The 12,062-nt window shown below is 37.7% G+C and overlaps 1 protein-coding gene across 2 annotated transcripts in view; it reads left to right on the forward strand.

The window, feature by feature from the left end:
• LYST (lysosomal trafficking regulator) overlaps nucleotides 1-12,062 on the forward strand; it is a 114,916-nt gene that overhangs the window by 46,043 nt on the left and 56,811 nt on the right. For both annotated transcript variants that reach the window (XM_075043231.1, XM_075043232.1), the window contains 5 exons: nucleotides 1,540-1,625; nucleotides 2,945-3,143; nucleotides 5,492-5,582; nucleotides 5,732-7,817; nucleotides 9,555-10,584. In XM_075043231.1, the coding sequence (XP_074899332.1) occupies nucleotides 2,952-3,143; nucleotides 5,492-5,582; nucleotides 5,732-7,817; nucleotides 9,555-10,584 (3,399 nt within the window). In that variant the 5' untranslated portion in view covers nucleotides 1,540-1,625; nucleotides 2,945-2,951. The remainder of the gene's footprint in view (nucleotides 1-1,539; nucleotides 1,626-2,944; nucleotides 3,144-5,491; nucleotides 5,583-5,731; nucleotides 7,818-9,554; nucleotides 10,585-12,062) is intronic.

Genomic DNA, 12,062 nt, shown 5'->3' on the forward strand with positions numbered 1-12,062 from the left:
GTTACTACCCTTTGCGTTCCCATTGATAGCAAATGTATTTTTGGCTCTTTACCATGTCTAGAGAATGAGGTTTTAACATTTAGACTAGCTTGCAACTGGAGCACCCCAATTTGTGGATGCTTCAGTAAACATGGGTTTGGACAGTTCATCTCTATATAGGTGTGATGTGTCAGTGGATATAACTTCTGAGAATTTTAGGGCTTTGTTAGAAAGTGGGCTCAGTTAAAATATACTCAATGGCACCAAACACAAATATTCTAATGCTAGTTTAAAAAAAATTGGGGTTAACTATAAGGAAGACTGGTAAGGAGTCCTGTAACCATTGAATGGCTAAATAATTAGCACTTGAAAATGGTAGCAAAAAAATGCGGAGAGGTTGCAGAAATAAACATTGCCTCTGCAATTATTAGTGTTTGCCTTCTAGGAAACAGCAGAGAAAGTATTCAACCAGTAAGATGAAACCATACATTGGGATTTAAAGCATGTTTAAGGAGCTCTTCAATCTTGTTTAAGTAAATAAGAATACTTCAGGAGAGTTAAAATAGTTTTTTCCTTTTCTTGGATTGAATGCATTTTAAAGATGTGAGGGGAAGTGCGATAACAAGAAACTTGAAGTTTTCAGATGAAAAATTAATAAAACCTTTGACAGTTTAGTTTACAGCAAGGAATATGGGATGTTGGGGCTTTATGAATGCATGCTGTCTACAGCAATAATTTTCTTTGAGTTCTTGTAGAATCTTTTTGCTCTTTGTGCAGAGCTCGTAAAGGCAGGGCAGGTGTATGTGGTGGTGTTTTAACTCTTTTGCTAAAGCGTGTACGAGGGGTAAATCTTGGTGGGTTTGGCCATTCTGGAGTAAATGGGGAGATTACTCCTTGTTATCTTAGTCTTTTCTTTGTTACTAATTACAACTCAAAACAGAGGTAAAGTATTCCTCTTAGTCTTCTGTTAGGACTGGAGGGGGTGAAAGGGTTAGTAGAAAAATAACTCTTAAATTGCTTTAGTTGACTGTACAGAGCAGATACAATACTGTTCCTTTCCAATTTTATTAATTACAGCTTTCCCAGTTTTTAAGGTAGTAAAGATTGGTTATCTGTCAGGACAAAAGAGAAGGACAGGTTTAAAATGGACTTATATCAGCACTTGACTGCACAGTTCAATTTCTCATACTATCCATCATTTGTACCCAGAGCCATAAGTGCTTCAAGTATTATGTATGCAGGTAGTGATCACTAAAAATTCATACTGTTTCTAGAGGGAAATGTTCAAACTTGCATACATACCTAGGTCATTTTACATTTTAAAAAGCAATTAATTTTATTATGTTAACTTGCCTTACATGCACAAATTATTTTCTCTTTAACAGGATTTTGGTTGTGCAGAATCATAAGCTAAAAGTGAAAACTAGAGCTTTAAAGCTCAACCCCCCCCCCCCACCCCAAGGACTCTTCAAAAACTTAAATAGCTATTATAAAATGAATCTTAAAACCAAACAAATTGCGTATTAACCATGATGTATTTTTCTCTTTGTTTAAAAACAGGTGAACCAAGGGTGGTGTTTCAAGAATGTAATTTCCTTTTTCTTCCAAATAGAAGATAAATGTGTTAAACTGGCAAAGTAATTCTGGTAAGAATCTTCCTGTTACTCCTACAGAGAATGTCATTATATGTGTAAGTACTTCACAGTCTTGCCACTAAAAGGAGCTTTTTGTACAATTAATGCTAACAAACTTGCTCTTACAAGATCTTATTTTTGACCTAATAATTGTGTGGAGATGTTTCTTGATCAAGCAGTATTAATGCACCTGTTACATTTAAATATTATGTTGAGAGTTATTCGGCACTCTTTTTGCATATTCTATGCTTGGACATGATGAAAATATTTGAGTTTTGAAGATTTCTACTTCAGCAGTTTACACAGACATAAAGAGTTAAATATGCTATAGTATTAAGTGGGTTTTATGTGGATTAAATGTTCTTGTTTCTGTAGTTGCCATCACTGAATATTGTTTTTGTTTTGTCTTCAGTGATCCTCATGCTAGTTTTCTACAGCTGACTCTTGCATTTCTTTGGTCTGGTTTGTTTTTGTTTTAAACTTCTCAACCTGTACTAACGCTGACTATGTACTATGCTATAGCATAAGAGAAAACAAAAAAGTGTTTTTATAAGATAGAATGAATAGACAAGGTACGAGTGCCTTGTGTGCATTATCTAAAGTAAAATTAATCAGTTTGGCAACCAGCTTTTGGGATTTTCTCCTGAACACATGCAATAGAATTGTATGTTGAGTTAAGTACACTGTAGTAATGACTGCCACCCACTCAGCCTTGCTTGAAGGAAAATACCATGAGGACTGGTAAATCTAAAACATTGTACTTGTGAAATTCCCATATTTATATTAATTCATTAGTCTTTTCTTTTTCCCCTTGAAATAATCTGCATACTGTTGCAATATGTAACAGGGTAGAAGGTAATGTATTCAAATAAACTATTAAAGAACATGTTTTCTGTAAAATGCTGTGTAAAAGCTGCCTGTTTTCCCTTTATGCTTCAGGTCAAATACCTTTTAGAAGCAGAGGAAGATTGAAGATCACATCTAGCTTACAAAGACAAGCTGAAATTAAGTCATTAGCTTTCATTTATGCACTGGGAGAGAATGCTGTGTGTCATGGGTTTTACCTGATAGGTTTATAAAATGAATGTTTGGGACCGTGGGCTGTTAGCTGAAGTTTCACTGAAATAAATGAAATGCTCTAAGCTCATCCTTCTCATTCCCTTCCACCCTACATTGGTATATTGATTCCTTAGTCCTACAGACACTCCATCCTTTGGCAGGGGGAGGGAGGGGTACAGGGAAGAAACACTCCTCTCTTCTCTCAGTCTTTTTTTTCCATAAGGAATGTGTTTTCTGATGGATTTACTTTCTGTCCTTTCCTCTACTTACAGCTCAGACATGAGCAGTGCCAGTAACTCACTGGCACGGGAATTCTTGACGGATGTCAACAGACTGTGCAATGCAGTGGTCCAGAGGGCAGAGGCCAAGGAAGATGAAGAAGAAGAAACTCATATGGCAGCACTGGGACAATACTTGGTTCAAGGCCGTGGGTTTATTTTGCTTACCACACTGAACTCGACTATTGATCAGGTAATAGTTTTTCTTACCTGGCTATAATTTTTGTATTGAGTTTGACTGTGTGGATTTGTCTGGCTAATGTTCTTCTTGGTGCTGCTTTTCTTGCCTTTTGATGGTAGAGTGTATGAGTTAATTATGAAGACTAGAAGTTCAAAAGAATGTGTTGCAGTTGCATTCTGTCCTTCAGCAAGAACAGAAAAAGAAAAAATAGCTAATCATATAGCTGTTTGTCAGCTGATACTGATGGTTGCTAAACTTTTGCCAAGTTAAGGCATGTGTGAAGCTGAAGTGCAGTAGCTGGGTGGAAAGAGGCAATAGGTTAGAATCTTCAAGGGAAATAAGCATATACTGAACCTGCAGTACAAACTGACAATTTTTCATTTGAGAAGGGCCTCCTGGTTTAAGGCAATGAAATTAAAATATACACCTTTCTATTTGGTTTATGGGCCATGAGATGTATATTTGCTCTTGAACATGATAGAAAGTAAATATTTTGTAACTTTAGCTCAAAAAAGAAAGCATTTTAGAAGAGGTAATCAGTTTATACTATTTTTTTGTATAAAGTCTAGCACACATCCCTGTAGCTGCAGATATCTCCTTTCTTTCTGTTGTTTTTCTCCTTCCTCTTCAACACTACTGGATATGTACTAAACAATGGGTAGGATGAGATGTGCATTAAGTCTTTGTGTATTGAAAATGCAGATCCCAGTGTTTAAGAATAATGAACCAAGTGAATCTGGGCTGAGTTTATTCAGCCTTTGTCTGAAGTGAGGTCAGCTGTTAATGCTGGTCAAATTCATTTTGAAGGTTTGCATTTCCTTCATGAGGCGACTTGGGCTAAGACTTGAGTTGAGTCTGCTGGCTTGGTTCTGGATTCCACTAGGTGCACTGGCTAAACAGTAAACCCACAAGACTGCAGTTACATACAATTGCTAAGAAAGAGTCCTTACCACTTCTAGAGCTGTGTGGTTTTTATAGTCACTTGAGTTCTGCATAGTTGCTGTTAATAGAGGCTTAAAGACTAGAGCTGCTGGAAAAACAGAAAATGGGGGATTCCATGTGCCTCCCCTCCAATAAAAACCTACTTCTGAAGTAGAAGGGGAAGAAAACATGCAGCATTCTTCATGAAACATCAGCAATTCAGCAATTATTTCCTGAGGAAATCTGTTTTTTAAGAAGGTGGGGGAAGTGGAGCTTGATTAATGAGGAAAGTCAAATTCTGGAATTGTACCACTGAAATTTGAAAAGCTAATACTTTGCTTTTTCCAGTCTTATTATTGTGCTCTGAATGCCGTATTGCTTATTCCCATTCCTAATTAATTTGTCTTGCTGAGAATACATTTAGTAGCAGAAGAGAGTTGGGAGAATGACTTTGAAAAAAGCTTAGTTTTCAAGTCTAATTGTATTGCATCAATAGTTTTAGATTTTTTTAATTGATAGTCTCATCAAATATTAACTATTTGTTATATATCTGTATAGCTCTAAAACTCTCTCTATAAAAACCTCTCTATTTGTTATATATATAACTATAGCTACTTAAGTTGCTTGTCTTGAAACATTTTAATTTCATTGCTACCTTGAATTTTTGGAGAAGGGTGTTGCTTCAGCGGCATATCTCTGAATGAAGTTAACTGCCAAAATACTCAAGTCAGCTTTTTGTGTTTGAAAAATTTTGATCTTTAGGACTGAAACCATTTTGATAGTGCTGCATAGCACCCAGTAAAGGAATTGTGTTTAAATTATGTGCCTTCTACTGCTCCTCTGCACTGAAATTCTTAGTGTTGAAGTCTTAGAATCCCAGTAGGAGTGAGGGTTTGTTAGAGGCTATTCTGGTGTTTTGGTTTTTTTTAATTAGGAATAACCTTCCCTCTTTCCTCCCATAAAACTTCACCTTTCTATTTTGAGTCAATAACATCACTTGATAAATGTAAGCTTTTTTGTTTGCTTAAAGGTGTCATTTTGGAGAAAGTAGGAAGTTTCCCATAAAGTTCTTTGAAGTTACTTTTCTGTAACTACAGAAGTTTCAAACTTGTATTTGGCTTCATGTTGGCTTTGTTTAAATCAATAAGTTATTTGCTTTTGACTTCTCTGGTTTTGTCCTTTGGGAGAGGAATTCCTTCAACAAGAGGGATTAGGAGAGCTTTGTATAGAAACACTTGCAGAGGTGTAATAAATATCTTGGATGCTTTCTGATTGGCTCTAGCTAATGATTATAGCACTCTGCAGTTAGGTCATTTTTGCAATGCGTAAAAACAGCAGAAAGGCATGGGGAACTAAATGTTGAATAGCTTTGTAAAGTAAAGAAGGTTAATCCATTTTTCAAAAGTACAAAAACATTTTCTATTTTGTTTCTAACGTAGGAGCTGACGTGTCGAGAAGAACTTCTGACCCTCCTCCTGTCACTTCTGCCATTGGTATGGAAAATCCCTGTCCAAGAAGAAAAAGCAATAGGTATGTTTTATCACTGACACTATTAAGGACCTAGAAGAAGCGATTTGTGTATTACTACAGAGCGTAGGACTCCCAACTAAAGAGTAGTAGTTTATTGTAATACATGAATGTTCCATTAATGTTCCTTTTTTAACTTTCTGTTTCAACAGATTTTAATATACCATTTACAGTAGACATATGCCTGACCAAAGAGAATAATTCAAGTTCTGTGAAATCTACTCAGGAAAAACTAGGCTTAGATGGAAGCACTCGTTCTTCTCTTCAGACTTCTGTAAAACTAAATCCTCGATCTCGAAAAAGTGGACGTCTACGCAAAACCACCCATCGTTATTCTGTGCGAGATGCAAGAAGATCTCAACTGTCCACTTCAGATTCAGAAGGCAATTCTGATGACAAAACTACTGTAATAATGAAACACAGACGCTCCCAGTTACTGCAGCCTTTTTTAACGTATCCAGTTAGGGACAACTACCCTGTAGGTAGAAGTGATTGCCTACCTGTGGAAGTGATACCAAGTTCTAATCCTGATGCCCCTACTCTAGAAAATTCCAGCAAAATTATTCCAGCACATGAGCTAAACCCAGAGATTTTGAATGAGCCAACTGCAGGAATTACTGAGAGCAACATGGATAACTCTCCTTTTGACTTATGCCATGTCTTACTGTCTCTCCTAGAGAAAGTGTGTAAATTTGATATTACTTTAAATCACAGTTCTACTCTTTCAGCTAGTGTGGTGCCCACATTGACTGAGTTCTTATCAGGATTTGAAGACTGTTACAATGTAAGTAGTAACACAGAAAATGAAGTAGTTTCTGCAGGGTGGACAGAAGAACCTGTGGCTCTGATCCAAAGGATGCTCTTTCGAACAGTGCTGCATCTTATGTCTTTAGACATTAGCAACACAGAAACAATGCCTGACAATTTGCGAAGAAATTTAACAGACTTACTTAAAGCAGCATTAAAAATCAGAATTTGCTTGGAAAAGCAACCTGATCCTTTTGCTCCAGGATACAGGAAAACACTACAGCAGCCGGTTCAGGAGGACTACATGTTTTCTAGATACCATCACAGAGCCTTGCTTCTACCTGAGGTTATAGAAGGGGTCTTGCAGATTTTGATCTGCTGCCTACAAAGTGCAGCCTCCAATCCATTCTACTTTAGTCAAGCTATAGATCTGGTTCATGAGTTCATACAGCATCAGGGATTTAAGCTGTTTGAAGTAACGGTGCTTCAAATGGAATGGCTGTGTATGAAGAGTGAGGGAGTAACTGGGGAAGCCTCAGAGCATCTGAAGGCCTTAATCAACAGCATCATGAAAATAATCAGCACTGTCAAAAAAGTGAAATCAGAGCAGCTCCATCAATCAATGTGTACAAGAAAGCGGCACAGACGATGTGAGTACTCTCACTTCATGCATCACCACAGAGATCTCTCTGGGCTCTCTGTATCTGCTTTTAAAAACCAAGCTTCCAAAAACCCCTTTGAAACTGCTGATGGAGAAGTTCATTATCCTGACAGATGCTGTTGCATTGCTGTTTGTGCACACCAGTGTTTGCACTTGTTGCAACAAGTTTCTTTGAGCAGTACCTGTGTTCAAATTCTCTCGGGTGTACATAATGTGGGAATATGTTGTTGTATGGATCCAAAGTCTGTGATCGTCCCATTGCTTCATGCTTCCAAGTTACCAATATTAAAAAACTTTCAACAGCACATATTGAACATCCTTAATGAGTTTATATTGGATCAGCTGGGTGGAGCAGAAGTTTCTCCAAAAATTATACAGGCATCATGCAATATATGTACTGTTGACTGTGATCAACTTGCTCAGCTAGAAGATGCCTTGCAGGGCAACCCTAATGATGCTGGTGTTGCATCTAGTTCCTCTTGCAGAGTTCAGGGAATTCTGCCTAGCAGTGGATCTGAAGATATGTTGTTGAGATGGGATGCATTGGAGGCTTATCAGGATATTGTTTTTGAAGAAGACAAACTACGCGGCATGCAGATTGCAAGCCATATTTGCCACTTAATTCAAAAGGGAAATGCAGTGGTCCAATGGAAACTATATAACTGTATTTATAATCCTGTGCTTCAGAGAGGGGTTGAGCTAGCTTGCCATGCTCAACAACTGGGACTAACTACAGCTGATAAACACACATGCAGTTACCATAGCCAGTGTTTGCCTTCTGAAGTACTTCAGATTTATTTGCAGATGCTCCCTGTGTTGCTTAAATCCAGGTTGGTTGATTTTTTCTGTTTATTAATGGAAAACATACTAATTATGTACAGACCTTTGTATATTTGTTACTGATCAGAACATAAGTTTTATTTGGACTGTAGGGAGCACTTGGGTATTGCAGGGGTGGCAGCAAGATAAATGCTTGAATAACATAAAAAGTAATCCTAGATTCATAAGCCATAGAAAGTGAGGGCTGTCTATCGATGAGTTAGTCTTTTACTAGCTAAAGTGTGTAGAAAGAAATAAAAATCTTTGTCCAATGTGACATGCTCTTTGCCTCTTCATTCCTCATGCTAAAGTGAGTCAGGAATGTTGAACAGATTGATATGTCACTTCTCTGTAGGAATTAGACTACTTAGTTTTCTGATCTGTTTCCCTTTTCCTTCTAGAAAGGTCTTCATAGAAACCACCTTTCAAAAATAAGGCTTGAGAGGTTTCCTTGTCCTGAAATAACAGTTTCCTAATTTACAAAATCCTGTCCATTTAAACATAAGGGTTTTTTTTAAAACAAACAAACAAACCAAAACACACAACCCACAAAGATTCTTCCAAGGCATGAAATAGAAACTTTCCCATTTACTGTTGAACTGATGAAATAGTTGTTTAATACAATATATGGAGTTTATTCAGAATATGAATGTGTCCTGAGTCTGATCTTTTCTATTGGAGTCTTGATAAACTGAAGTGAATTTAGCAGGGTTATCTGAGACAATTATAAAGAATAGACTAGTATTCCAGTTTATGTAAAGGATTGTCTAATACATTTTTAACTTTTATCCTAACCTAAACTGTATCAGAAGCTATTAATTTCTGAAAGTGTACTTGGTGGCAAAGAGGCAAGAGAAGTAAAGTTTAGATTAAAACAACGTTTAAGATATCCTATTTCTTACTGGCTTAAAGATGGGAATATACAAGTAAGTACATGATTCATTTGATTCTAGATTGTGTAACTCGGTTACAGTAAAAGCTGACCCTGTGGGAAGGAGATGGGAGGGTAAGGAAGGTGGATGTCTACTCTACAAGCAAACGTAGTACACTCTGAAGCTTACATATCCTTACCCCAAATTCTGTATGAACTCAGTGTAATACTTGGGCAGTAGGAAGAAGGGAAAAATACACTTGGAAACAAATATAATGAAAGATTTTTTAACATTGGACACCCTGGCATAACAATTGCACAAAAAGTTCCTTGAAAGGTATTCCTGAATTTTTTCTGAAATGCATTGTCCATACAACAAATAGACATAGCTAGTAAAATCTCTTAAAAATGCGAGTTTGTTTGAGAAGGAATCTCTACTTTCTGGTGAAGTCACAGAACTGAGAGAAATAAAGATATTTACTAGCTCCAATTGCTAATAAAAAGTTAGGGTAAGGAAGTATCGCTAAGGAGCAAATGTCATAAATGAAGTTAAACATCTTTAATGTATTGAACATCTTACATTTTTGTGGTCTACATTTTAGAGGTTAATATTTCCTACATTATATCTTACAAAAAAAATTGAATTTTTACTACCAGATGAATGATGCTTACTTGGGATTCTACAGTACTGCAAACAAGTTCCTCATCTCTTTAATTTAGAGTTCAGAGTAATATATTGCAATTACTGTAAACATGGTCAGTCCTTGGTATTACTCAGGTGTGTAGAACAGAGGGTTATTTTTGGATAAGATGTGTGTCATCTGAATAACATGAATTTGTGGCTGATCTATATGGTAACTTATGCTTTCTCTTGCAGGGTAATTAGAGACTTGTTTCTGAGTTGTAATGGAGTGAATCAAATGACTGAGTTAAATTACTTTGATACTTTAAGAAGTTATTCTTTGAAAGTGTTAGAGACTTTGATACTCTGCCTTGGCGATCAGCAGAAAGACCAAGCAATGCCAGAACTGGAAGGCTTGAACAGTGAACAGAAGGAGTCTACATCTGACTTGCCTGCTTCTCTTTGTAGCCAGCATGCTGTTTCAGAAGTTCCTCAAAGCCTGAGCAAGTTTTATGCTGGCTTGAAAGAGGCTTACCCAAAAAAGAAAAAGTTTGTAAGCCAAGACATTCACGTCAACACAATAAACCTATTCCTCTGTGTTGCTTTTTTATGTGTAAGTAAAGAAGCAGATGGTGATCTGGATTCAGCTAATGACTCTGAAGATACATCAGGATATGATAGTACAGCTAGTGAGCCATTAGGCCACAAATTACCGTATCTGTCACTGGAAAGCCTTACTTTGCCCTCTCTGGAACACATTCACAGGGCTGCAGATATTTGGTCCATGTGTCGTTGTATCTATTTGTATAGTTTAGTTTTCCAGAGACAGTTCCATAGACTTGGAGGCTTTGAAGCATGCCGTAGATTACTAATTTTGATAATTCAGAAACTTGCAAAAAATAAGGAAAAGGAACAAGAAAAGAGGGAGAGAGTATTGAGTGAAAGCAGCAGAAGTTCACATGGGAGTCCTCGTGGTGAGCTTCTCAACAAGGATGACTCTGTTCAGCTGGCTAAAAGAGAGGTGACACAACTGGAGCTTGATAGTTCTGACAGTCTTGCTGGTGCAGAACAGCTGGTCTCTGAATGTGTCTCCTGCAACAGCTCTTTGAGTAGGGAACACACTTCAGTTTCTTCAGTTGCCAATCTTGAAGGGATAAAGACTTCTGTAAGAGAAGAGAGTGAGTGGGCACTTCAAGGTATCAGACTTCTAGAAGCTCTGCTGACAATCTGTCTACACAGTGCAAGCACCATGCAGCAGAAGATGGAAGTGGAGATGTTTCACCAGGTACTGTGCAACTTCCCTTAGCTTGCTTTACTCGTATTTGTTATGTACAATGTTATTTTAACAGTAATTCAGTCAAATGTTCTTTTAGAGTTGAAACAAGTTTATGCTCTTACTATGGTACCATATTTTTTTGTGTAGTACTGAAAGTATACAGTTAAATGATGTGCTCAGTCAGGGGTAGTGGTCAGCAGGCAGGAAAGAATGAGAGTGGGTGGATGAAAAAACTGGCAGTTGCTGTTTCTGAGGCGGCACCTTCCCACGTGTCCACTTGTCACTTTTTGTATTTGGTAAGATGCTGGTAAGGATCCTGTACCCCTTTGCTTGTTCTCCAACATGATCTTTGTCCTCTGCTCTTTTGGGTTGGATCCCTGTTCATGCTAAGTCCTGGCTTCTTGGGGACTGGGAGAGAGCCTTCCAGAGCAGCAGATCAATCCAGGCTGGATGAGCTTTCTACCTTGCTTTTTTTGAACTGTATTTCTGTTTTATTTTGCATGTATTAGTTACAATTTGGGCCAGCATGGTCAACATGGCTAAGGGCTGAACTCAACATCAAACGCTGTTTTCTGGATTAATGTATCTTGAGTCCTGGGGAAGACTGTGATCCTGGCAGGCGAAGATTTTGTTTTTCTGCATAAAATGGTCCTGACTAGAGAAAAGGGATGGTTTCCTCTGACTACAAAGGCAGTAGTGGATATAGACAACTGTGAATTGCTGGCTGACTATGCCTGTATTTTTTCTGGTCAGTTATGGCCTGCTTTTTCTGTTGTTTTTTTTCCCTGTGTAGCCTATTTGTCCAGCCTCACGTTCTCTGGAGGCTGGCTGAGCTGATGGGCTTTGAACAGTGGGAGAGACTTTGGTTTGGGTTTTTTTTGTTTTTTTTTTTTTGAAAGAGTATTCCGTGGAGAATGTGTTTGATGGGTAGGATTGAAAGAGAGCTGTGCAGGCAAGATGTGAGCATTATACGTAGTGACTTGCATGTCGTGTTTTTGATGGTTCTGAGCAGAGCATGGTGCTTGAGAAGGAGGAGTATTAGAGGGCACAGGTACTGAAAGGACACCTGAAAAAACTGTTACTTAAGCCTTGGGGGTGAACTAATTCAATGTTCCACAAAATGTTAATTCACAGAAGACAGCTTTACTGTGCTTTAATGTTTTAATTGCTATTGCTAAATAATGAATTTTACTTGGCAGTTTGTTTCAAAAACAGGAGGAGTTAGGTACAGGAGAGAACTGGAAACTGGAGTTCTGTCTGGCCACTTGCTATTTTTGTGAACTTGGACATGTCACTGTCTGTCTTGTGAACCTCTAATGTTTTGGTGTGGTTTGAATGCATTGTGTACTTGAAACTGTTTCAGAGATGTTTATTTTTGAAACAGTGCTTTCACTTGCAGTGTTTGGGAAACAGCATGTTGCCAGATTTTTTTCAGTGTGCAGATTGCTGAACCAACTAAATCTCTGTCATGAAAAACAGGATGAATC

Source organism: Buteo buteo, chromosome 12 (assembly GCF_964188355.1).
Source record: "Buteo buteo chromosome 12, bButBut1.hap1.1, whole genome shotgun sequence".
NCBI lineage: Eukaryota > Metazoa > Chordata > Aves > Accipitriformes > Accipitridae > Buteo > Buteo buteo.